The sequence below is a fragment of the Marmota monax genome, unplaced genomic scaffold, assembly GCF_021218885.2.
Source record: "Marmota monax isolate L192 unplaced genomic scaffold, Marmota_monax_Labrador192_F-V1.1 WCK01_AAM20220418_F8-fsc00218, whole genome shotgun sequence".
Classification (NCBI taxonomy): Eukaryota; Metazoa; Chordata; class Mammalia; order Rodentia; family Sciuridae; genus Marmota; species Marmota monax.
Window position 1 is genome coordinate 2328284 of NW_026694764.1, and position 22770 is coordinate 2351053.

At 53.5% G+C, this 22770-nt stretch overlaps 3 protein-coding genes across 3 annotated transcripts in view; 2 read left to right on the top strand and 1 right to left on the bottom strand.

The window, feature by feature from the left end:
- The first annotated feature begins 1203 nt into the window (after nt 1–1203).
- On the top strand, nt 1204–5190 carry Ggt6 (gamma-glutamyltransferase 6). The gene is made up of 4 exons (XM_046425041.2): nt 1204–1760; nt 2386–2591; nt 2669–2782; nt 3674–5190. Exons 1-4 carry the CDS (start codon nt 1597–1599, stop codon nt 4711–4713), a joined length of 1524 nt encoding a protein of 507 aa, XP_046280997.1. The 5' UTR covers nt 1204–1596; the 3' UTR covers nt 4714–5190.
- A 2641-nt stretch (nt 5191–7831) lies between these two features.
- Nucleotides 7832–20941, top strand: Mybbp1a (MYB binding protein 1a). Its single transcript, XM_046424974.2, has 26 exons — nt 7832–8073; nt 8241–8336; nt 9066–9149; nt 9259–9333; nt 9429–9536; nt 10411–10586; nt 10682–10849; nt 10971–11088; nt 11733–12028; nt 12277–12387; nt 13020–13145; nt 13352–13519; nt 13605–13704; nt 15139–15238; nt 15370–15521; nt 15802–15888; nt 15975–16127; nt 16219–16392; nt 16473–16633; nt 17691–17943; nt 18130–18255; nt 18338–18406; nt 18967–19080; nt 19270–19365; nt 20057–20205; nt 20394–20941. The coding sequence occupies exons 1-26, from the start codon at nt 7882–7884 to the stop codon at nt 20896–20898; spliced, it is 3957 nt and encodes a 1318-aa protein (XP_046280930.1). The 5' UTR covers nt 7832–7881; the 3' UTR covers nt 20899–20941.
- A 179-nt stretch (nt 20942–21120) lies between these two features.
- The window catches only part of Spns2 (SPNS lysolipid transporter 2, sphingosine-1-phosphate), a 36614-nt gene continuing 34964 nt past the window's right edge, over nt 21121–22770 (bottom strand). The window contains exon 13 of the mRNA XM_046424976.2: nt 21121–22712. The gene's annotated coding sequence lies outside the window, so the exon portion shown is untranslated. The remainder of the gene's footprint in view (nt 22713–22770) is intronic.

The window sequence follows — 22770 nt, forward strand, 5'->3', positions numbered from 1 at the left end:
TATAATCCCCACACTGTACAATAGCAGCCCAGAGCTTCTTTCTCCTTTTCTAACTGTAACTTAGTACCCATCCTTCAGCCCTTCCCCTCCCTTCCACCCTGCTCTCCCCAGCCCCTGGTAACCACCATTCCACTCAACCTCTATGAGATATGGCTATTGTTTTAATGTAGAATATACATGAGCTTTGTTGTTTACTTTTTAATTAAAATACAGTATACAGAAAATTGCAGGCTCATAAATGTACCTCGTGATGTATCTTCATAATCAGCACATCCATGTCACCAACCCCAGGATTAAGAATCAGACATTTACTCTGAGCCCACCAAGCCACCTGCCGAGGTAAAAACTTGATGGACAAGAAGTTCTCATTGAAGTTTAATAGTGGCAGACATGTCCAAGAAATATTTGGGGGATTTTATTCCTTTATGAATTTTGTGACAGATGAATGTGCAGAGATGGCAACTAATGCTTAACAGAACAGTACCGAAATAGTGGTAATAGGAAGGAAGAGTTCCACCCTGTTAGACGCCTTGGAATGAAGATAAAGAATGGCGGAGGAATCCATGTCCCTTTTCCAAAGGTCCTGTTTTACTATGACATACAAATTGGGCCATGTACATTTTCATATTAAGCTTTTTATTAAATAAACACATGTAACTTTTCCAAAATAAAAAAAAATAGAATAGAAATAGACATCACCAGCTTCCCTCCTCCAGTCACTCTGTGACTTCCAAAGGCAGATGAGTTTTCCTGGTTTTGTACTTTAAATAAATGAAAGCATATACTGCGCGCCTTTTCTTGGCTAGCTTCTGTCACTCATCATCATATTTCTTAGGATCCATATATTTTATTGCACATAATTGTAGATCGCTCTTTCTCAATGTTGCGGAGCATCCCATTGACATGACTTACACCATTCGTTCTGTTGACAAAGGGTGTTTGGACAGTGTCCAATGTGGGGCTGTTACAAATACCGCTGTTTATCTTGGAACGAGTCCTTGATGTGAATTCTGGAGGGAAGGAGCTTGGAAACGTGGTTTCCAGGCTGCAGCTTCCCACAGAGGTCTGTGGCGCCGCCTGCTGGGCAAGAGTCACAAGACATGCCCCGGGTTTTGCCTTCACTGCCCAAGTTTTTTCCCAGACCTCAGAGCCTTGTTCCCACCTGGAGACCACACCCCCCGACACGTGACCGGGTCCTAGGCTGAGCCACCACCCAGGTCGCCAAGTAACCTTAGTTACTTAGTCCTCAGTCCCTAGAGTCTGGAGCAAGCCAGGAATCTCGGGGCTGCTCCCCCAAGGGGAAGAGGCCTTCGGATGTCCCTACCAATGTCCGTGGCTTTGGGGCTGGGCTCCTTGACCTTGCTGAGCTGAGGTCCTGACAGGCAGTCTCACTGGGAACCTGTCATGAGAGTCCCTATGCCCTAATGGGACAAGCTCACCCGCAGTTTCCCTGGCCCCACCCTGCCCAGACCTGTTCTAGATTCCTCCACCACCCTTCCCCAAGGCCACTGCACCTTCTGCCCGCCTTGCTAAGCAGTGCCTCCTAGTCTCAACCCGGAAGGCTGGCAGGACGACGGTTGGGTTGTCTCAGGAGCCATGGAAGCCTCGGCAGAGCCTGTGTTCTATCAAAAGCTGCAAATCTGGGAGCCAAACATGGAGTCAGAGGAGGAGGAGGAGGAGGAGGAGGAGCAGGAGGAGGAAGAGGAGGAGACATCAGAGTCCCTGGTTCTCTACCTCAGGAGGCCCCTGGATGCCCCTGGGTGAGTTGGGGAGGGGTGTGGATCCCTGATCCTCAGACTGGAGGCTGTCAAGTTCCTCTCTCTGGGACCCTGAAGCAGGGCAAACAGGGCCAGCTCAAGTTTGGCTCAGCTTCAGGGACTTTCTGGATGAGTGGGGGAGGGGGGTCCCAGGCTGCAGCCCCAGACCCTGCTGAACCAGTCAGAAGTCTATGAGTCCAAAGGGACATCTGTACCAAGCCAGTCCCTGTCCTATCCGTGGTTGTCTTAGGTTCCCAGCCCCTAGCCCCCCTCCCCCCAACACACACACCTGCTGGACAGATTAGGGCTGGGCTACATCTGGCTGGCCCCTGCTCTTCAGCCTCCTCTCCTGCCTGCCAAGCCCCTTCAGGCTTCTCTCCAAACTGGCTGGCCCCTGCCTCTCCAACCCTGCTACAGACAATCCCTCCAGAGCAGGCCACAGGTTCCCCAGCTCTTTCCCTCTCCGGGTCTTTGCCCATGCTGAGCCCTCTGCCTGGAAGCCTTGCTCTTCTTGGCAAACTTGTACTCTTGCAAAATCAAACCCTTTGGGGAAACATTCCCTGTGTTCTCTTGGGATTCTTTGGTATCCCCCTGCCTCAGCCCCAGCTCAGAACACCCGTGTCTGCAGGAACAAGGTTGATGGGCTTCCCGGAGCCTGGGCCCGGCTGGTGGCAGCTCTGCTGCTGCTGGCTGTTAGCTGCTCCCTGGCTGTGAGGCAGCTCCAACGGAGGGGCAGCTTGACGGGAAGGTTTGGCTCGGTGGCAGCCCCTCCAACCAGCGTACACTCCCATCCCACTGGAGTATACCATCATGGTGCCATCATCAGCCCTGCAGGTCTGTGCTGGGAGGGGAGGGGTCAGGGGTCACTTGTCCCCCGCCACTCCCCCATAACAATCCCTTCCTTACTGCAGCCACGTGCTCCCACCTGGGCCAAGAGCTACTTGCTGCTGGGGGCAATGTCGTGGATGCTGGAGTTGGAGCCTCTCTGTGCCTGGCAGTGGTGCACCCTCATGCCACAGGGCTAGGTCAGTGACCCATGACCCTGACAGCAACACTCAATCAGGGCCCTGGGCTGTGACCTGAAATTCAGGTAGTCAGTGGCCTTGACCTCAAGGCTAGCTAGCCAACAGCACTGTTCTGTTTTCTGTAGTTTGAAAGTAATGTGACTGGCTTCAACCCTAGGCTGTGACCCTTGAGCCCAGGTCTTTATAACCTTGACCCCAGGTGTACTGTCTATCTACCCAGTTGTGCTAGGGCAGTGGGCTAGGTCAAGAGCCCAAGAAAGACAATATGAGGATAGGAGATATGGGGTTCGTTGAGAAATGCTTCTAGGAAGGTCCATTGGCGATGGATGGGGCAGGTGTTCCTCTGCTCCACACAGTGCCTTTGACACCTCAACCTGAATGTACCATCTCTTTCCTCTTGTGATGCTTTTATCCAGAGATGGCCTCCATGAACAAGTATATCCCTCTCCACAATGCCCTGATGTGTCCCAGTTTCCAAAAGGGCAATTTCATAGGTTGGGTTGAAGAAGTAGTAGTTGCTTTGCTGTTTGTATGACCAGTGTCCCAGGGAGCAGCTGCCCTGGCACATGTACAAAACAAAACCCAGCTTTTTTCAGATCATACTAACTTACCCTAGTTCCCAGCATACATGACAGAAAGTTTATGTCCTTCTAGTTTATCTGGGCATTCCTGACCAGAACCCACTCTTCTAGTTGCCTTGACCTGGTGGGGTTCCTGGAAATTAAAGGAATGTTCTAGGGATGTGGTGTCTTTTTGTCCTCCTTTTAAGGATAATACATTCCCAGGCTCATGGATCAGTCAGTAACCTTTCACCTGAGGCTGCTGAGTGGCTTTGAGCCCAGTCCTGGCCAGCGCCCCTGACCCCTTTGTTACCCCTTTGTCTCCTGCCAGGTGCCATGTTCTGGGGCCTCTTCCACAATAGCTCCTCAGCAAACACAACAGCTCTGATGTCAGGCCCAGCCCAGACCCTGGCCCCTGGCCTGGGGCTGCCCACTGCTCTGCCTGCCCTGCATTTGCTTCATGCACACTTCGGCCACCTGCCTTGGTCACACCTGCTGATGGGTCCGACCATGCTGGCTCGAGAAGGCTTCCTGGTGGACGAACCCCTGGCCAGGGCTCTAGCAACCCAGGGCACAAAGGGCCTGTGTCCACTGTTCTGCCATGCTGACGGGACCCCCCTGGGCCTTGGGGACCGAGCCACCAACCCAAAGCTGGCAGCTGTGCTAGGCAGGGCAGCACTCACCCCTACTCCAGCCCTTGCTGGAGATGAACTACTGAGTCTGCTGGCCAGAGATCTGGGGCTGGAGGAAACCTCAGCTAGGCCCATGCCCACCTTGGTGCCAGCACTGCAGTTTTCTATGGCCCAAGGCACTCTATTCACCACCCCTGGTCCCTCAGCTGGCCCAGAACTGTTGGCACTACTGAAGGCAGCCCTGCACTCTGGAGAACCCCACCCTGACCCCTGCCCACCCCTCCTGCAAACTGCTGCGACCCCTGTGAGTAGCATCCTGGCCACTGTGGACAGCAGCGGCGCTATGCTCCTTCTCACCTCCTCACTCAACAGCTCCTTTGGGTCTGGACATGTGTCTCCAAGCAGTGGGGTTCTGCTTAGCGATCTGGTGGACAGGTCTGCAACTAGTGCCTGGGCCTGCCCCCTCATTCTCCATGTCAGTCCAGATGACACAGAAGCTGATGTGATGGGACTGGTGGCCTCAGGAAACCCCAAGATGGCCAGAGCCATGACTCATGCCTTGCTCAGCCATCTCACAAGGCCGCAAACCCATACCCAACACCAGCAGCAGCCCCAACAAGGACCAACAGAGAGTTCCAGCACTTGTGGCCAAGGGACCCTACTCCAGGTGGCCACCCATGCAGAACACTCCCATGTCTCCAGTGTCCCTAGTGGCTGCTGCCCCTTCGAGGGGTTCTAATGGAGGGGCAGGAGTCTGATGGGAGACAGAGTTGTCTCAAGCCTGAGAGCAGGAGCAGAGCAGATTCAGCAACAATGGGGTGCATAGAGACTGTGCATCTACTATGTGCCATTGTTGGTTCAGCCCCCAAACTCTGGCCTGGTCAGTTACCTGAGCTCAAGCTCCGGCATCCAAAACAAGCTGGATCACTCTTCATAGCATGCTCACTGGATGGAATTTCTGGCTTTTTAAAAAAATCAGATCTAGAGCCTGATGATAATGAGGAAAGAGCATCAGGGCCTGGGGCTAGCCCTGAGTGCATATCACCTCTGGGAAAGAGAGAAGAATACCAAGCCCCTAACTAAGCTCTGGGCTTCATGGGATAGAGCAGGAGGTACTCAGGATCCTGCTGGCATCTCTGGCTTCCCCTCCATAGCCATCCTCTACTGATCTTCCTCAACTGAACTGGAAATAAATAAACATCAAGTCTCCTGGGTACCAAGTGCCATTCCTGCTTTTTGATTAATTTTCAATCTGCCTTGGAGGCACCTGATTTCAGAGTTTCCCCCATGACGGCACAGGTGACCAACATCCAGGGAGGATGTCTGAAAGCTTGCCTTGCATGTCTGGTGCCTCGTGCTTCCTGGGGCACCAGACATGCAAGGCAAATCTTTTTAAGTTTGCTTGCTAGAACAGACAAGAGTGGGGCAGGGTTTGCAGGGTTACCGGTTACCTTGAGTCCTGCAGAAGCACAGCAAGGCAAGCGTGGAGTAGAAAGTAAGATGCTTCATTTAAAGGGTAGTTGAACAGATTTCTCCCAGGTGGAAGAAGGGGACCCCAAAAGGCAGAATCTGTTGGATGAAGAAGTCCCAACCCTTTTATACATCTAAAATTTTCTTTGTCCTTTTACATTCCTCTCCTTTATCTTGTTCATTTCCCCTCATCCTGTGTATGTAATGGGAGGAGGGGGTTGCCAGTGGGAAGGCCAAAAGCTGGGAAACAGGTGGGCTGGAGGGGCCAGGGAGAAGTGATCCAGGAAGGAAAGGGGGCCCAGGGGAATTAATTAGCAATTCCCCTCAAGAGTTGCTTCATTAACAATTCTTTTTTTTTTTTTTTAATATACCAGGGATTGAACTGAAGGGCATTCCACCACTGAGCCACATCCCCAGCCCTATTTTATATTTTATTTAGAGATAGGGTCTCACTGAGTTGCTTAACTCCCCGCTTTTGCTGAAGCTGGCTTTGAACTCGTGATCCTCCTGCCTCAGCCTCCCAAGCCTCTGGGATTACAGGCATGCACCCCTGTGCCCAGCTCATTAACAATTCTTTAGGTTGGGCACTAGAGGCAGGGCTTTGGAGACCTTAATATTTCAATCTCTCAGGGGCAGTTTCCTAACTCATATGGGACTCCAGCAGACCTAACTTACCTAGCTACACTAACTACCTGTCTTTAAATCTGGCTTCACAAGAGTTAGTAGGAGGTGTCCCAGGGAACTGGTTACCAGGGGACTGAAGCTGGGTGTATGGTATTCAAAGGTCAAGGTTGGCCCAGACCTCCCCTCTAGGACTGGGGTCTCTCTGAATATGATACTACGGGTTATCGGTGCTGAATTCTGCTCCCTCACGTATTGAAGTATAACATTAGAGAAGCACGCCAAGACAAGCATTTGAAGTAGGGTTTATTTAAAGAGGGGTAACATAGAGTTCTCCTGGGAGGGAGAAGGTTACATTCGCAATAGGTTGGAGCAGGGGCAGACTTTTTGTGGGCATGTGTGTGGTGCTGGGAATGAACCCAGGGCCTAGTACACGCCAAGGCAAGCGCTCCATCAACTATATCCCCAACCCCGGGGCTGGTTATCTTGATAGGGTGGAGGAAGGGCTCTGAAGGCATTAGCATTCAATCCCTCTCCAACTTCCCAGATCCAAATTGGCCTCCATTCTGACTGACTACCTATCTTTAAGTCTGGCTTCAGAAACAACCCTTTCCAAGTCAAGAAGCAGGGGTGGCCAGAAGACACCCCCTTCTCTGCCATTGTAAAAAGCATCTCTGATTTAATATAACTCTCCATCCACCATCTCTATCTCCCCCTCAGGAAAAATAAAATCTTTATCTCCCAACTTAGTAATGTACCAAAATCTATCTAGTTATTTTAGCCCCAAACCTGGCATCCCTGTCTATTCCTCTTCCCTGACACCCAACCCATCACCTCCTCCAATCCCCACTCCAACCAACTTCTAATTAGCCCAAATCCGATCTGTTTTCATATCACAATGGTTTAATCCACGCATCTTCCATCTTCCTGCTTCTTCTACCTTTGCCTGCAATCCATCCCACACACAGCAGCCAGATAATCTTTTTAAAATGCAAACGTGATGTGAAACTCTCCAGGGACCTCCCAGCACACTCAGAATGAAATCCAAACTCCTGATCCTGGCCTGGGGTGCTGTAGGAGCTTGCTTCTCTGAACCCCACCCCCACCCTCTACCAGCCTCCTCCCCTTCATCTCTAGGGTTTTTGTAGCAGCACTGTCTTTTGCCCCTCCTAGATCTTTGCCCTAGGGGAGAATGGGTTCTTCTTGTCATTCACGTCAGCCCAAACGTCACCTCCCGGTGACTGACCACTCCCTCAAATCAGTATTTTAGAACCTACTGAATTCTTTTCAATTAGCAATCTTTTTTAACAAGCATTGTATTCACACGTTTCAAAATTTAAAAAGCTGTCTCTGACCTCCGACATTCCTTCTTCTTCTTTTCTTTTTTCCATAGTTATCTTTGTAAGTGTATTTGACTACTTGTTCTCAGCCGCCTCCTCCCATTAGAAAGAAAGTACATCTAATTGGTGGCTTTGTTCCATCCCGCGGCCCGGCTCAGCACGGTGCACAGCACCCAGTAGAGCTCAATAATTGTTGAATGGCTCAATGCTCGCAGGGGCCGCTCTGGGTCGAGATGGATCGATCGCCCTCACTTGGACCTATTTTCCGAGTGGGATATGCAGGAACCCACGCCGTATGCTGAAAAACAGGAACGAACTGAGGGTTTTCCACCCAGGGAGCGGAAAGGCGGGCCCTCTCTGGCCCCGCCCCGGCCCGGCAGGCCCCGCCCCGGCCCGTAGGCGGGCCGACCCAGTACGCCTGCGCCGAGGCCTGACCTGGAAGCTGCTGTCTGCCGAGCCCACGTGTTCCGTGGAGCATGGCGGAGATCAAGAGTTGCGATGTGGCGGAGCCTGTTTCTATCCAAGATGCGACGCAGGTGGACCGCCATGGCCTGCTGGAGCATAGCCGCGAGTTCTTGGACTTCTTCTGGGACATTGCAAAGCCGCATCAGGAGACGCGGCTTGAGGCCACCGAGAAACTGCTGGATTACCTGCGCACAAGGCCGACGGTATGGTGGCGGGGCCTGGCGCAGCGCGCCGCGGAAGTCCCGGCTAGGAAGCTGCCTCGGGCCCCGAGATTTGGGACAGGGACCTGTGGTAGCGACCCTGGTGCTAAGGAGGGTGAGGGCGGGCCCTTTTTCACTGCTCCACACGGGGAATGCTGTTGATTCCTCAGGGATCCGAGATGAAGTATGCCCTGAAGCGCCTAATCACTGGACTGGGGACGGGGAGAGAAACCGCTCGGCCGTGCTTCAGTCTGGCTCTGGCACAGGTGAGGCGGGGCTCCTGGGCAGAGTGGTGGGGTGCAACGAGAACGGGTGTCTCCAATGCAGGAAAGGGGGCCGTCTGAGTGAGAAGCCAAGGGCATCCTCACATGGAGCTAGTGTGAGCAAGGCCTGGCTACGAAGAAATTCGGGCAGGTGGAATAAAAATTTGAACAAGTTTTCTTCAATGTTTTTGAGACCCGGGCTGGCTGTGTTGCCCAGGCTGTCCTCGAACTCCGTATCTGCCCCCATCCCCAGCATACTGAGTATCTTTGATACTTAAATTAGCAGCATACCTCTTAGATATGGCTGCTGGGATCAGGAAACTTTGGAGTGGGCTCCAGCAAAGCCTAGCGCCCTAGCCACATGCGGGATTTCAGCTGATCATGGGCCATTCTCTGAGAAACTTGTACAACAAAGAGTAAAAAACTTACTTCTTTAGGATCAGCCTAAAGAGGCTCAGAGCAGGTGGTGAGAATGGGGTGGGTTGTCTGCGAAACACAGGCAAGCAACCTAAGGGGCATAGTCACTATAGGACCTACCTTCTGAATCCCTGGTGGGGCCGGGGCAGGGAAGCAAGATTCAATTTCATTTGAGCCGTGGTAGTCCATCCTCGAGACTCTGGAGCCAGGGTTTCCTGGGAAAAGTTGAAGGAAGAATGGAGATTGGTGTCTGGTGGCACATAGCTGGGCCTCCCTGCTGAGCCCCTTTCTTCCTCCCGCCCCTACTCCTGGCAGCTGTTACAGTCTTTTGAAAACATCCCTTTGTGCAGCATCCTGCAGCAGATACAAGAAAAATATGATCTGGAGAAGGTGAAGAAGGTGAGCCATCCCTAGGGAAGTCAACAATCTCACCCTCACCCCGGGTAAAGGGATGGGGGGATGGAAAGCATTTGGGCTCTTCTCACCTAGGTCTGGAATCCTTTTCTAGGCAATGATGAGATCTGCTCTCTTTGCGAACCTGTTTGGGGTCCTAGCCCTCTTTCAGTCTGGCCGGCTGGTAAAGGTAAAAGCTTTGGGGATACAGGGGGCACATGGACTAACTTGGAAGTGGGGTGGGCACAATAACATTGCACACACCTTCTGCCCTCTATATACCAGGACCAGGAGGCCCTGCTGAAGTCGGTAAAGCTGCTGCAAACCTTGGCCCAGCACTACAACCACTTACACAGTCAGCCCCTGAAGGCCCTTATGGACATCCTCTCTGAGGTATGGGCTTACCACTGTGGGATCTATCACGGGTCACATTACCTGCTATGGAAACATTGAGAAGACTCCAATTACCACATGAGAACACTCTAGAGTAGCACTGTCCTATAGAATTATAAAGGTGTGTAACTGGAAAGTTTTCAGTACTTGTGTTGAAAAGGTAAAACTAAAGCTGTAGTTTGATAATATTTTAGTTAATCTAGTAGTGAATCTAAGATGCTCATTTAAACATGCAATCCATGTAAGGACAGATTCATTCCTTTTGTATTAAATCTCTGAAATCAAGCATGTATTTCACACTTAGAACACATTTCCTTTTAGGTAAAATACATTGGTAGCCATGTGTGGCTAGTGGTTTTCCTGCTGGGCGGCACAGGTTTTAGATAATGCCTGACACACAGCAAGTATGTTAAACATTTCTTGTTATTGTGGTCAAGGCTGACCTTTCATGGGCCTCCATTGCCCTTCCTGAGACTGAAGTAGGTTCATACTAGAACCATTTGCTACTGAAGAAAAAGGAAGGGGCCTGACATGTCCCAGACTGGCTTTCTGTGCAGTCTTACCTCAAAGCCAGAAGGACCTGAATCCAAATCCTATCTCTTCACATAGGGCCCTTATATAAGAAATGGGTTCATCCTCTATAAGACCAGAAAAAGAATAACTTGAAGCATAACTCCAAGCCAGTTAGCATTAATGGGGTGCTTTACAAACTCAGCTTCCTGGGAATTTGAGATATTTCTAGCAAATGCCCTGGTACCTGTCAAGGTAGATTGTAACTATCCTACTTCAGACTAACATAATGCCATGAAGCCCCATGGATAGAACAGGTCCCAGAGGGAGCTACTTTGTCTTAACCTGTCTCCCCCATTACCAGGTCCCAGAGGCCACATTCCAGGAGATCTTGCCGGAGGTCATCACAGGTGACCTGAATGTAGTTCTCAGTTCCCCTCACCACCTGGAGCTCTTCCTATTGGCTCAGCAGAAGGTGCCCACAAAGCTCAAGAAGCTGATGGGATCAGTCGACCTGCTGTCAGATGAGAATATTCCCAGGTGTGAGGGAATTGGGTCAATGAGCTCGCCCTGGGAACACTACACCCTTTTCTGCTAGTGGGTGTTTACTGAGTCCCCTCTGCCATCCTCCCCAGTCTGGTGAATGTACTGAAGATGGTGGCCACCTCTGTGAAGAAGGAACACAAGCTGCCCAGCCTGGCTTTGAACCTGCTCCGCCTGGCACTGAAGGAGGACAGGTTCTCACGGTTCTGGAAGGAAGTGGTAGAGCAAGGGCTGCTAAAGAAGCAGTCCTGGCCAGCCTGGTGCGTGTGGCATCATCTCCCCTAACCCCCCCCCACACACACTCCCTGTATGGGTGGGACCTGCCCTGCAGTCCAGTCTGGGGCGCTGGGAGCTCTGACCAGGCTTTGTCCCATTCCTTAGCTACCTGTGTTTCCGTCTGCTGGGTGCAGCCCTGCCCCTACTATCCACAGAGCAGCTACAGTTGGTGATGCAGGGAGACTTGATCCGCCTTTTCGGAGAACACACGGTCACTACTAAGGTGGGCTTTATGCTGTGCTGTTCAGCATTGCCAAAAAGGAAGGGCCAGACAGCAACCTCTTCCTGCCAAGGAGGAGGGTCTGGGGGCCTGGGGGTTCCCTGGCCTCTGGGTAGAGTGAGCTGCCTGACCCCAGCCTGAAGGGAGTTTGGACAGGCTCAGGCCCTTCTGTCGTCAAGTCCACTTATAAGTGAGTATAGCCAGTTGTCTGTTTAGACTTCCCAGATTGCAAAGGATATGAAGATTAAACAAGTTGCAAGAAAATGTAGCATGGCATTGACACATAGTAAGCATGTGAGAACTGGTGGTTTTTTAATTCTAGGATAGTGCAGCTAGGAAACTGGCATAGCAGGATTCAAGCCCAGGTCAGCCTGGACTCTTAACCACCCCTCCACACTGCATCAAGCTGGGAAAGCAGCCCATCCCCATCAGTTGAAGTGAAATGGGGACCTTCTGAGGCTGGAGGTGCAGAAACAGGAGATGTCAGATATAGGGAGGCCTTGACACCAAACAGAAGTGATGGGGGAACAGGGAGTCATTGCAAGTTTTAAGTTCAACCCAGCTGGGTACAGAGGAGGGGTTCTGGACCTGGGTTTAGCCTGTAGTGGAAGAGGCTGGTGGTGCTAACCCATGCCTAATTCTTGCAGCTCCCGAACCAGTTCAAGTTTGTCCCAGAAATGAGCGAGTACATTGGCACTTTCCTGGAGGGGAGCCAGGATGACCCTGAGCGGCAGTTGGCTGTGCTGGTGGCCTTCTCATCCATTACCGAACAGGGCGTCCCTGTCATGCCTACCTTCTGGCGGGTCACGCAGTTCCTGAATCCCCAGGCCCTGCAGGACTATGTGGCCTGGCTACAGGACATGTTTCTTAAGCCCAACCTGGACTCCTTGATTGAGTTTAGCACCAACAACCAGAAGAAATCCCAGGATGCTTCACTCAACATGTGAGTGGGCCTGGGGGCAGGCTTCTGGAGTTTTCTTCCTGAACTACTGAACCCAGACTCTCCCAGTGTTGTGGCTTCAAACTACAAAAGGGTGCAGGGAAGAACCTTAGCTTTTAAGGATGGCCTTGGCCTTGCCACCCTGGTGTTCAGGGCAGGAAGATCTTGTTTCCTATCAAGATGGGGCAAAAGAGTATCCTGCTTTTGACATCTCTGAATGGCTTCCATGACCTTAGCTACTGTCTCTCCAGGCCTGAGCGAGCTATGTACCGTCTGCGGAAATGGATCATCCACCGAATGGTGAACATTGTGGACCAGTTGCACCAGGAGAAGGAAGAGGCCTTGATTGATCGGGTGGCCAGGTACGAAATGTGTCTGCTTCCCAACTCCCTGTGGGTGGCATGGCCAAATAATTGGGTCCTTTGCCTAGTCCTAGTTTGGGTCTTCATTGAGCCAGATGCCTTCAGGTTGAGCCATTCTAGGGAGCAGCAAGCAGAGGGATTTCGAGGAATTCTCCAGAAACCTAGGAAGTGTGGGGCTACCGAGGCCTGACAGGCTCAGGCTTGCCTTGTATGTCCTACAGGCAGCCTTTGCACACGGATGTTGTATGGGAAGCTCCACATCTCCCATCTGCCAGACACAGAGCCGGGGTGTGTGTGGGGGGGTTGTTCCATGCACACAATCCCACAGGAAGCAGCCTCACCAGCCCTGCATGGGCCTTGGCCATTGGCTGCACAACCTCACATCTGCCTTGGTCCAAGGGAGGGGCTCTCCTTTTAGCTCCGTGCTCAGCTGGGGATTCCGGCCAGAGAAATGACCCCTTCCTGTCATTGCCTGGCTGCTTCTGGCCTTGCCCCGTAGGCCCCAGAATCTGTGCCCAAAACCAGAGTTATGGCTCCTTCCTCCTGGTACCACACCATCTATGGTGCCACCTTAAGAGGGGAACCTGTCAAAACAAATGGTGCTGACAGGCAGCACTCATTGCTTTCCCCAGGTTTTGTTTGTTCCACTCGTTCTTTAAGACAAAGAATCCCGTGGATCAGATTCCAGAGACTAAGCAGCAGCTTTCCATCCCTCTGGATGTCCGCACCAGAGATTTCATCATCACCGCTTTCTTCAGGTGGGGCTTGGGCAACTCAGGAGAAGTCTGGGGGGTGACAGTGGCCTTGAGAACACTTGCTTCTTCCTATTACAAGCTGGGAGCAACAGCAAAGTTCCAGTGTGTTCTTCTAGGTCCAGGGCCTGGGGACTGAATCCTGGGGTGGGTGGAGGAATGGTGTCATGTTCACTAGTAGAGACCTGTGACCCGTCTCCACTCTTGCCCAGCCTGCTACAGACACTCAGCATAAAGTTCAAGCAAGCACCAGACCAGACCCAGGGTGGGAAGTCCTGGACGTACCACCTGGTGCAGTTGGCAGACACACTGTTGAACCACAGCGGCAACGTAGACGCCATGACACCCTTCACAACGGAGCAGCGCCAGGCCTGGGACCAGTAAGGGCATGGGACTTCAAAGGTGGGTGGGACACTTAGGTCTGGCTGGCAGCAGTTGTCTGCAAACATCCCTATCTTGCCACAGGATGCTAGAGACCCTGAAGGAACTAGAGGCCCGCTCCTCAGAGGCAAAGGCCACTGCCTTCCAGCACCTCTTGCTCCTGGTGGGCATCCATCTCTTCAAGGTATGGTGGTCTGGAAGGGAGGGACATAGGAACTTGGTGTTCTAGGGCACGATGGGTCCCATATTGAGAGGCTCAAGGGCTCTCTGATGGCCAGGGAAGGCTCTGTGGGGGCAGAAGTTAGGTTTCCCAAGATATCTCAGTCCTATGCAGACTTTGCAACCCAGGGGAAATCTCTGTCCACTTGCCAGACACCAGACAGCATCCCAAGCTTTCCATGCAGGGCCTCTTGTAATCCCCACAGCTTTGAAGTAGGCACTTCCCTGCATCTGAATTATAGGGAATCAAAAACAAGTAACTTGTCCTGTACCTCATAATAAGTGGCTGGGTTACAATTGTCCCCCAGGACTTCCCAGATGTTCCTCACTGACCAGAGGTGATGGATTAGAAGGAGAAAATGGGCCTTGGGGAGGCAATCCCAGCATCCATTGGGTGTGTCATTTTGATAGTCAGTTAAAAATGGTACCTAGTTTTTATGTTTCTCCTCCCTGCAAGACAGTGGTAGTGGCTGAGGTTTGTGTTTTTCCTCACTGTGGATCCTCCTGAACTATGGTGTCTCCCTTTCTGTTCTTTTGAACAAGAAGCTTTGAGCACATGTAAAGCTCAGTGCCAGCAACACTTGTGACCTGTGGGGTTTATTCTTGACCCTAAGCCCTGGTTTCTTCAGAGGCATTCTTGAGGTGGCCAAAGCTCTTAATGAGGCTGCTTTAGGTCTTAGTAAATCTGAATAGACAGGTCCTGCCTTTGTTCTTTTCTCGCCACTTGGCTGAGGCTTTTATTTCCAGTATTTGGCATTGGGCCTTTGATAGCGATAGGACTCCAGTAATTCTTGGACACATGCGTAACCTATCCCAGACCCTGGGGTCTCTGAGATTGACTTGCAACCCACAGGACAGGCACCTGCCCAGTCACACCACCGGTAGCTGGAGACCAGTGGCCAGGGCTTAGGCTCCCATTCCCCTGCCCTAGACATCAAAGCTGCCCAATGCATCATGAAAGGGACATCTTCCTTCTAGGTACCTCACATCAGAGAATGCTTTCTACAGGTGCCCCACCCCCAACATGGTGGATTAAAGTTTAATTATTTTCAAGTTTAATGCCAAGCCAAGTGTGAGGGGTGGTAACATAAAATTGTGCATTGGGAATCTGTGACCCACTGGCTTCCTCAGGTTCTGCTTCTCTGGTTATCAAAGGGGAAATTGGGTTCCATGTTCCCCAAGGGCTCTCAGATCCATATGTGATGTGTAAAAGGGTCATTAGCTCTTGGGCTGCCCCCACTCTTCCACTCTGGGTGATGACAGTGACTGTCACAGGGCAGACAGTTACCAGAGTGTTCAAAGCCTCTAAAGTGCCAGCTACTCCTGTGTGGTCAGCCCCTCCCCTCGCTTAGCAAGGGCATGAGCAAGGCCCCTCCCCTGATTTCTCTTCTGCCCTCAGTCCCCCACAGAGAGCTGTGATCTCCTAGGCGACATCCAGACCTGCATCAAGAAGAGCATGGGGGAGAAGCCCCGCCGCCGTTCCCGTGCCAAAGCCACTGGTGGGTCATTGCCCCTGGGGTAGGGTGGGAAAGGTATGTCCTTGGGGGTGATAGGGAGCCAGAACAGGGCTGACCTGGGTAGCCAGGCCAGCAGTATTGTGCCCAGACTCAGCCCTCTTCCCTGCTTACAGACTCACAGGAACCACCATGGGTGGAGGTGATGGTGGAGATCCTGCTGTCCCTATTGGCCCAGCCCAGCCACCTGATGCGCCAGGTGGCCCGGAATGTGTTTGGCCACATCTGCCCCCACCTGACCCCACATGCCCTGCAGCTAGTCCTGGATGTGAGTTGGGCCTTTGGGAAGAGGAATCTGGGGTGGGGCTCACCATATACCGTGCTATACTAGGGGTGCCACATCATCCCTCTGTCCCCTGCTCTAACCTGCAGTCAGGGGGCATGGGGTCCTTGCTCAAGCTATTGCCCTGCCAGCCTCTTCCAGGCACCTGAGGCTTGTCAAGGAGACACTGGTAACCCATTTTCTTCTGAGATGAGAACCTTTGACCAAGACCAGTGTCCTGAGGTGGGCTGCAGTAGGTAGGAATTGACCTGGGAATCCTTCCCAGGTGCTGAACCCTGAGACAAACCAGGATGAGGATGACAACGTGGTGGTCACTGATGATTCCGATGAGAAGCAACTAATGGATTCAGAGGTACCTGGCGGTGAGGGGCAGGGCTGGGTGGGCAGTTATCAGCAGGCACGTGGCACTGGGGAGGTCTGACTCACATGCCACCACAGAATGAGAACAAGGACAGTGAAGACAATCGAAACTCAGAGAGTGAAGAAGATAGTGAGGATGGAGAGGAGAGTGAGGAGGAGGAGCGTGATGAGGACGTGGACCCCGGCTTCCGCCAGCAGCTAATGGCTGTGCTACATGCTGGGAAGGCGCTGGTGAGCAGGAGCCAGGGGAGGGACTCGTGCATGGCTGTGGGGGTCTGTGCCTTCCTGAGGCCAGGCTGATGGCTAGGCCCCTGTTTCTCAGGGTGGAGTGGATGGTGAGGAGGATGAAGAGGAGCTGGGGGATGAAGCCATGATGGCCCTGGACCAGAACCTCGCTAGCCTCTTTGCTGAGCAGAAGCTGCGCATTCAGGCCCGGAGAGATGAGAAGAACAAGCAGCAAAAGGAGAAGGCACTGCGGGTGGCCTTCCAGATCCGGGTGAGCATGCAGGCCACCAGGACCCTGCCTCTGCACAAGCTCCCATGCTGGCTGACCCCTCCGCCCCACCTTGGCCATAGGTACTGGACCTGATTGAGGTGCTGGTGACCAAGCAGCCTGAGAACCCTTTGGTCCTGGAGCTGCTGGAACCGCTGCTGAGCATCATCCGGCGCAGCATGCGCAGCAGCAGCACCGCCCGGCAGGAGCAGGATCTTTTGCACAAGACGGCCCGCATCTTCATGTGAGCGGGGCAGGGGTGTAGAACAGGCCCAGAACCAAGACTGGGGATAGCCAGACCTTCAGGGTTACCCAGATAGGAAGATTGAGCCAAGATTGAAACCCAGGTCCAGTAATTTGAGCTCCCTGCTCTGACCTGCGGCATGTGCCACTCAGTAACTCACAGAGCCCTTAATGCATTCTCCCATTCTCAGACTTCATGCCACCCAGATCCCAGAACTGGGAGTCTTTGGGCCCCAGCCCTTCCCTGCCCTCGCAACAGTTAGGACACCAGTCATCCAGTACCGTAGTCCTACCAGGATGACAGGCCTGTGGTGGGGGATTAGAGACAGTGGGAGTCCACTGTGGGGGTCACTAACCCAGTCCTGGGAGAAGTGGGAGCTGCAGAATTAATGGGAGGTCATCAGGGGCCTAGGGCAGGACAGATGGGAGGAAATGTGAGGAGCTGGTCAACGGCAGCGCAGCAGGAGGGCCCATATGGGCCGAGCTGGTCCATGGAGCCATTTTCCACAGGATCTAGGGGGCAAGGGAAGGCCTGGGATGGAGAGGGTTTGGAGAGGGCTGTGCTAGAGGCAGAGAACTGGGCTAGGGCAGCAACTGGAGAGAGACAATGTCTGTGCCAGTTTCTGACCTGCCTTCCAGAACTCAGAGGTGCTGGAAGAGAAGGTCTAGGGACCTGGGACACCGAGTAACATTGCAGAGACAGGGTAGTGGCCCCCCAAGACAACCTCGTCCCAGCTCCAGGTCACGCTTGTTCAGACAGTTCTGCCTTCTGCTTGGATAGTGTCCAGTTTGCCAACTGTCCTCCCTCTCATCCCGTGCTCTCCTATGAGAGACTGTGTAGGATGTCAATAGAAGATGGGAACCAATCGGGGTGTTGGGTGCCTGGGCAGCTTTTTCTTCCCTTTGCCTCATGGCCTCAGAGCAAATCCATAGGACCTGAATCAAGCCCTACCTGTGAAGTGGGGCTTAGGGTCGTTCCTCTTGTAGTTGGTTGGCTTTGCTTGGCAAAAAGTAAGGTGGACAGAAGTTCTCATTGACTCTGCCTCTCCCACCCCAAGGCAACACCTGTGCCGCGCCCGGCGCTACTGCCACGACTTGGGTGACCGTGTTGAGGCTCTGCACACAAGGGTGGAGCAGCTTGTGCAGCAGGCCAGCCGCCAGGCCGACTCCTCTGTCGCCCTTTACTACTTCAATGCTTCTCTCTATCTGCTGCGTGTGTTGAAGGGCAACACTGTCAAGAAGGTCATCCACAAGAGCCAGAAGCAGAAGAGAGCCAGCACCAACACAAGCTCCGAGCCACAGGAGCCACAGGTAAGCCAGGCCTGTCCTGAAAGGGCTTGGGAGGGGCCCTAAGCTTGGCACAGGAGGCGGGGTGCCACCTCCAGCATTTTACACCTGGGGGTTTGAAGATAAGATTTCCCTGGGACCCAACCCTTGGCCTTCTGAAGGCAATCTGGGCTCTGCTCTCATCCTCACCCTGCCTATCACCTGGCCCAGGCTGCCAGCTGCTTGGACTTGAACCTCGTGACCTCAATATATTCAGGAGCACTGAGTTCCTTCCTGACCAAGCGCAACAGCCCACTCACTGCTACCATGTTCCTCAACCTCTTCTCCCGGTTCCCAGTAAGTATCAGACCCAGCCAAGCCCCCTGAGGGTCCCTACCCAGTCCAATTACTACCTTATGGCTCTTGTCATCCCCTACAGGTGATCTGTAAGAACCTGCTCCCCATCCTGATTCAGCATGTTGCTGGCCCGGCAAGGCCCCGCCATCAGGTAAGGGCCTTCCCTGGTCCCAGCAGAGCCTATGAGAATTACTTGCTTAGCTCCCTTCTGCCTGAGTATTAGTGAAGCCCAGAAGCCCTGCCCTGCTGGTCTTGGCTGTGGTGCATGCTCTTCAACAAGCAGGATGGCTGATCTGAGGGGTAAGGCCAGCTTTGCTCTTGCAGCAACCACTTTCAGTCTGGCCTGAGCCCTTCATCTCCCTGCAAGAGAGGCACAAGAGATGCCTGGGTGTCTAGTTGGCTGTTGAGGCGGCTGGAGGGAGGTGGCACTAAGTTTATAAGAGGGCCAGGAACTATCCCAACTTGAGATCCCGCCCCCAGCCACTTGGGCCCCTTGCCTGTCCCCAGACCTCAGTGTCTTCCACCTATATAAGAAGGGACACAGGTGGATGATCACAGAGCCAGAACAGCAGGGAGTTCATTGTGCATCACCTAGAGCCACGTGACCTTATTTATGAGGTGTCCAATGGATTCCTGAGCTCTCAGTGGTTCCTGAGCCTTGGCCCAGCTTGCCAAGGCCCCGGGTAACCACCATCTATCTCCTTGCTGCAGGTCCAGGCCTGCCTGTTGCTCCAGAAGACTCTACCCAGGGGGGAGCTGAGACCATGTTTTGAGGAACCTGAGTGGGAGCAGCTGATTGTCCAGATTCTGGTGAAGGTTACTGAGGTAACAGCCATGGAGCGCCCTCCTCCCAATGCATCGAGAATGGTTCTCTGGGAACTTGAGCCTCCAGAGTGTGGTTTGAGGGTGTCCCAAGAGACATTTCCTCCCTCTGGGTTCGTCTGGTGAGTGGGAATGGACAGAAAGGCCTCGGGCAGCTCTCCCAGTGCCTGATTCTGACTACCTCCTCCCTAGAATCTGCGCACGCTGGGGGAGGCGCAGAACAAGTCGGAGCACCAGAAGGAGCTATCTTCTCTGGGGCTGCTCAACATTCTCCTCAAGAGTCACAAGGTGAGGCAGCAGCCTTGCAGCTGGGCCCAGTCAGGAACTTGCATTGCATAGGGTTCTGGCAGCAGACTTCCCAGGAGAGTCAGGGCTTCATGGCAACACGGAGATCACCAGGCAGGACTGTGGGGGCTGGGTGCCAGTGGGAGGAATCAGACTGTCCTGATTTAAGTGACTATAGAGCCATGTGTGGTTGAAGGTGACGCTTGGGAAGACAGCATCACACCTGTGGCTGACAAGGTGGAGGTGGGTATGGGGTGTTTGCAGGCTTCAGTAAGAGAACTGAGAAGGGTCTGGGAGCACTGGAGACAGTGGGTGAAGTTGGAGAAGATTGAGTGTGGACAGCAGCTAGGAAGGAAGCCCGGCCTTGAGCAAGAGGACATGGAGGGGTGCTGAGGAGTTGAGTCGAAGCTGGTGGGGTATAAGATGCTCACAGGCTGTCAAGGTAGAGAGGCAGCTGGAAACGGGCCTCTGGGCCCCTCAGTCTGGCCACAGGGAAGGGTTTCAGCCAGGGTGGAAGGCAGGCTTGGGCTCTGAGCAGTGCTAAAGGGAGAAGGCAGGGCTCAGGGCAGAACCTTGCAAAACAGCAACATAGGGGTAGCAGCTGGACTAAGGCAGGAGGCCTGGGGCCCAGGAGCCAGGGAGAGGCCCTGCCTCCCATCACCAACCGCAGCTCCAGCCTTCCCTTCCTCTGCAGAGGCAGGCTGGGAACCTGACCACACTCCTAGACGTGCTGCAGGGCCGGCAACAGATCCTGCAGCAGAGCTTGCAGCAGGGAGAGCACTTGATTGGCTCCACCCGCCTCCACGACCTCTACTGGCAGGCCCTGAAGATGCTGGGAGTCCAGTACGTTCTGGGAGGAGGACCCTTACCTTGGGAGGGGGCTGGAAAGATCCTCCCGCCAATGCTGCACCTATTTTGGTTTGCGTGCTTGGGCATGGGAGCTTTGGGTACCTGGGTCCCACAGGAACAGAATAGGTAGAGGTGGCCCTGCCCTCAATGGATACTTTCTTGCCTTGCTCACTACCTCCCAGGCGCCCCAAGTTGGAGAAGAAGGATGCCAAGGAAGTTTCCAGTGCCACCCAGAGTCCTGTTAGCATGAAGCGGAAGAAAAAGGGGTTCTTGCCAGAGACCAAGAAGCGTAAGAAACGCAAGTCAGAGGATGTCACAGCCATAGCCACCGGTGAAGACCAGCCCCCAAGCACAGGCAAAAGGAGGAGGAAGAAGATAAAAGCCAAGTCCTCAAAGCTGCAAAACAGAAGCGAGAAGCTGTCCCAAGTGAATGGAGTCACTCCCACATCCCCGGCAGAGGCTGCAGGCAAAAAGCAACAGCAGAAGGCTCTTCCCAAAAAGGAGGTCTCAGGCAAATCTCCACAGTCCGCCCTGCCTCGGAAGAAGGCAAGGCTGTCTTTGGTCAGGAGCCCTAGCCTGTTCCAGGGTGGGGCCAAGAAAAAGCGAATGATGCGCAAGAAGGGGCGAGCGGCGCAGACGCCCTCCTGCCCTTCCTCCTCCGCTACCAGAAGCCCCGTAGACTCCTAGTTTTTTCACAGTTATTTTAATAAATAAGCTGCAGTCTAAGATACCAACTGGCTGCCTCTGGGGAGTGGGTCAGTTGTTAGTTGTCAGGCCATATTTCCCCAGGGGTCCCAGGGTGGTACAACCAGGAGCTGTGGTGTTAAGTCAGGCCAGTGTAGGTGTGATCATTTCCTGAGTGCAACCCCCACCCATCCCTAGACCATTTTGCAACGGGAGCCATCAGGACATGATTTAAATAGGTTTATTTCTTCATTTACAAGAGGAATATATTTGGCTTCTCTCTTAAGACTCTGAGATTCACAATCAGCAGCTCTAAAAAATAAAGGAGCAGTTTGGCTTCCGGAAGGAAGAGGAGGCAACACTGGACCTGGTTCTTGTACAACAAGAAAACATTGCTGGGGCCCTGGCTGAGGCTGGGTGGAGGCCAGACTGGTCTTTGGGGGATACCATCCCCACCCCACTCCCTTGTCCAGCCCCCAGGGTGCCCCAGAGCTTGGTGGGGTGGGTATTCCACTAGCTAACACCACTGAAGCCACAGCCAGCCAGTAACTAAGGGGCAAAGGGAGCATTGTCCAAGCTCAGGGTCTCCTATGGGCCATGGCAGCCCCTCTGGACCAGAGCCACCTTGATTGCAGCAAATGTGCAAGGGGGTATGGAGCGGTAGGGATCAGCTCCCCCAGGGGCTGGTGTGAGGTGACAGCTTTACCCTAGTGTGTGGTTTCAAGGATAAGTGTGTGTGTGCACAAAGATGGGACTCGGTGAAGGCCTGCCCCCCACCCAGAGTTAGCTGGGAGTGTGTATGCGCGTGCCTGTGAACCACTGCAGCCTGTGGCTGGTGGTGTTGGCTATTGGACAGGCCTCAGCCTCCACAGACCATCTCCTGGGCAGGAAGCTGAGTTCATAGCTGCTTCCTCCAGCAGCCAGAGCGCTGGCTACCACCCCCTGGGTTCTGGGAATTGCTCTCTGGGCCCCATCCTTGGAAAAGGCTCAGCCAGCCTGGGAGGAGGGAGTGGGCCCCTGGCTATCTGGGGTGTCAGTGAAGGTGCTCCAGGGGTCCAGCAGAGGTGGGCTAATGGGTAGCTCCCAGAGATTTCAAGCCTGGTGTGCAGCTGCTGCCAGGGCCTCTACCCCTGCTGATGCCAGCTCCCTGTAAAGGGACAGTCCTCACCTGAGACCTCCAGGTGAAAAGCCAGCCTAAGGCAGCAGGGACAAATGTCCTTCAGAGTGACCAGCCAGGGTAGGAAGCACCCAGTGAAGGGTGCTGGGTTCCATGTGCCAGCTTGAATCCAAGGTCAGAGCATGGTCTCTGTGCCAAGACCTTCACGGGGCTTCAGAATTTGAATTGTGGCTCTGAGGCCTGAGCCATCTCCTCTCGGTATAGTGCAGCACCCACTGGGTCTTCAAAGCTGTGTAGAGTGCATTGCCCAACATACTGTGCGGGGAAGTCCAGCCCCCTGGCCCCATGACCTCGGGAGGGCAGGGGCTTGCCCAAGATCACATAAGCTGGTGGCAGGCCAGGTTCTCCCAACACACCCACTTGGGGCTGTCTTCTCCCTTGGCCCCAGGGCCCCTGAAACCCAAACCCAGGACTGGGAATCTGTCCAACTGAGTGGCTCCAACACACACAGCCTTCCAGGTTAACTGAGGACGCAGCCTCCTCTTGGAGCCAGGGCCACTCAGCAGTCCTAGGCCATAGAGAATGGGTGCCCAGCTGTGAGTCACACAGAAAGCTTTGGGACAGCCCTGTAGGTCCGGGATGCCGAAGGACATCTCCCAGACTAGGGAGGAGCAAGGGTTCTTCACTGTCCCAGCAGCACCTGAAGGGGGAGATGTTAGGTCAGAGGTGAGGCTTTGGGGGCACATTCCAAGCCTTCC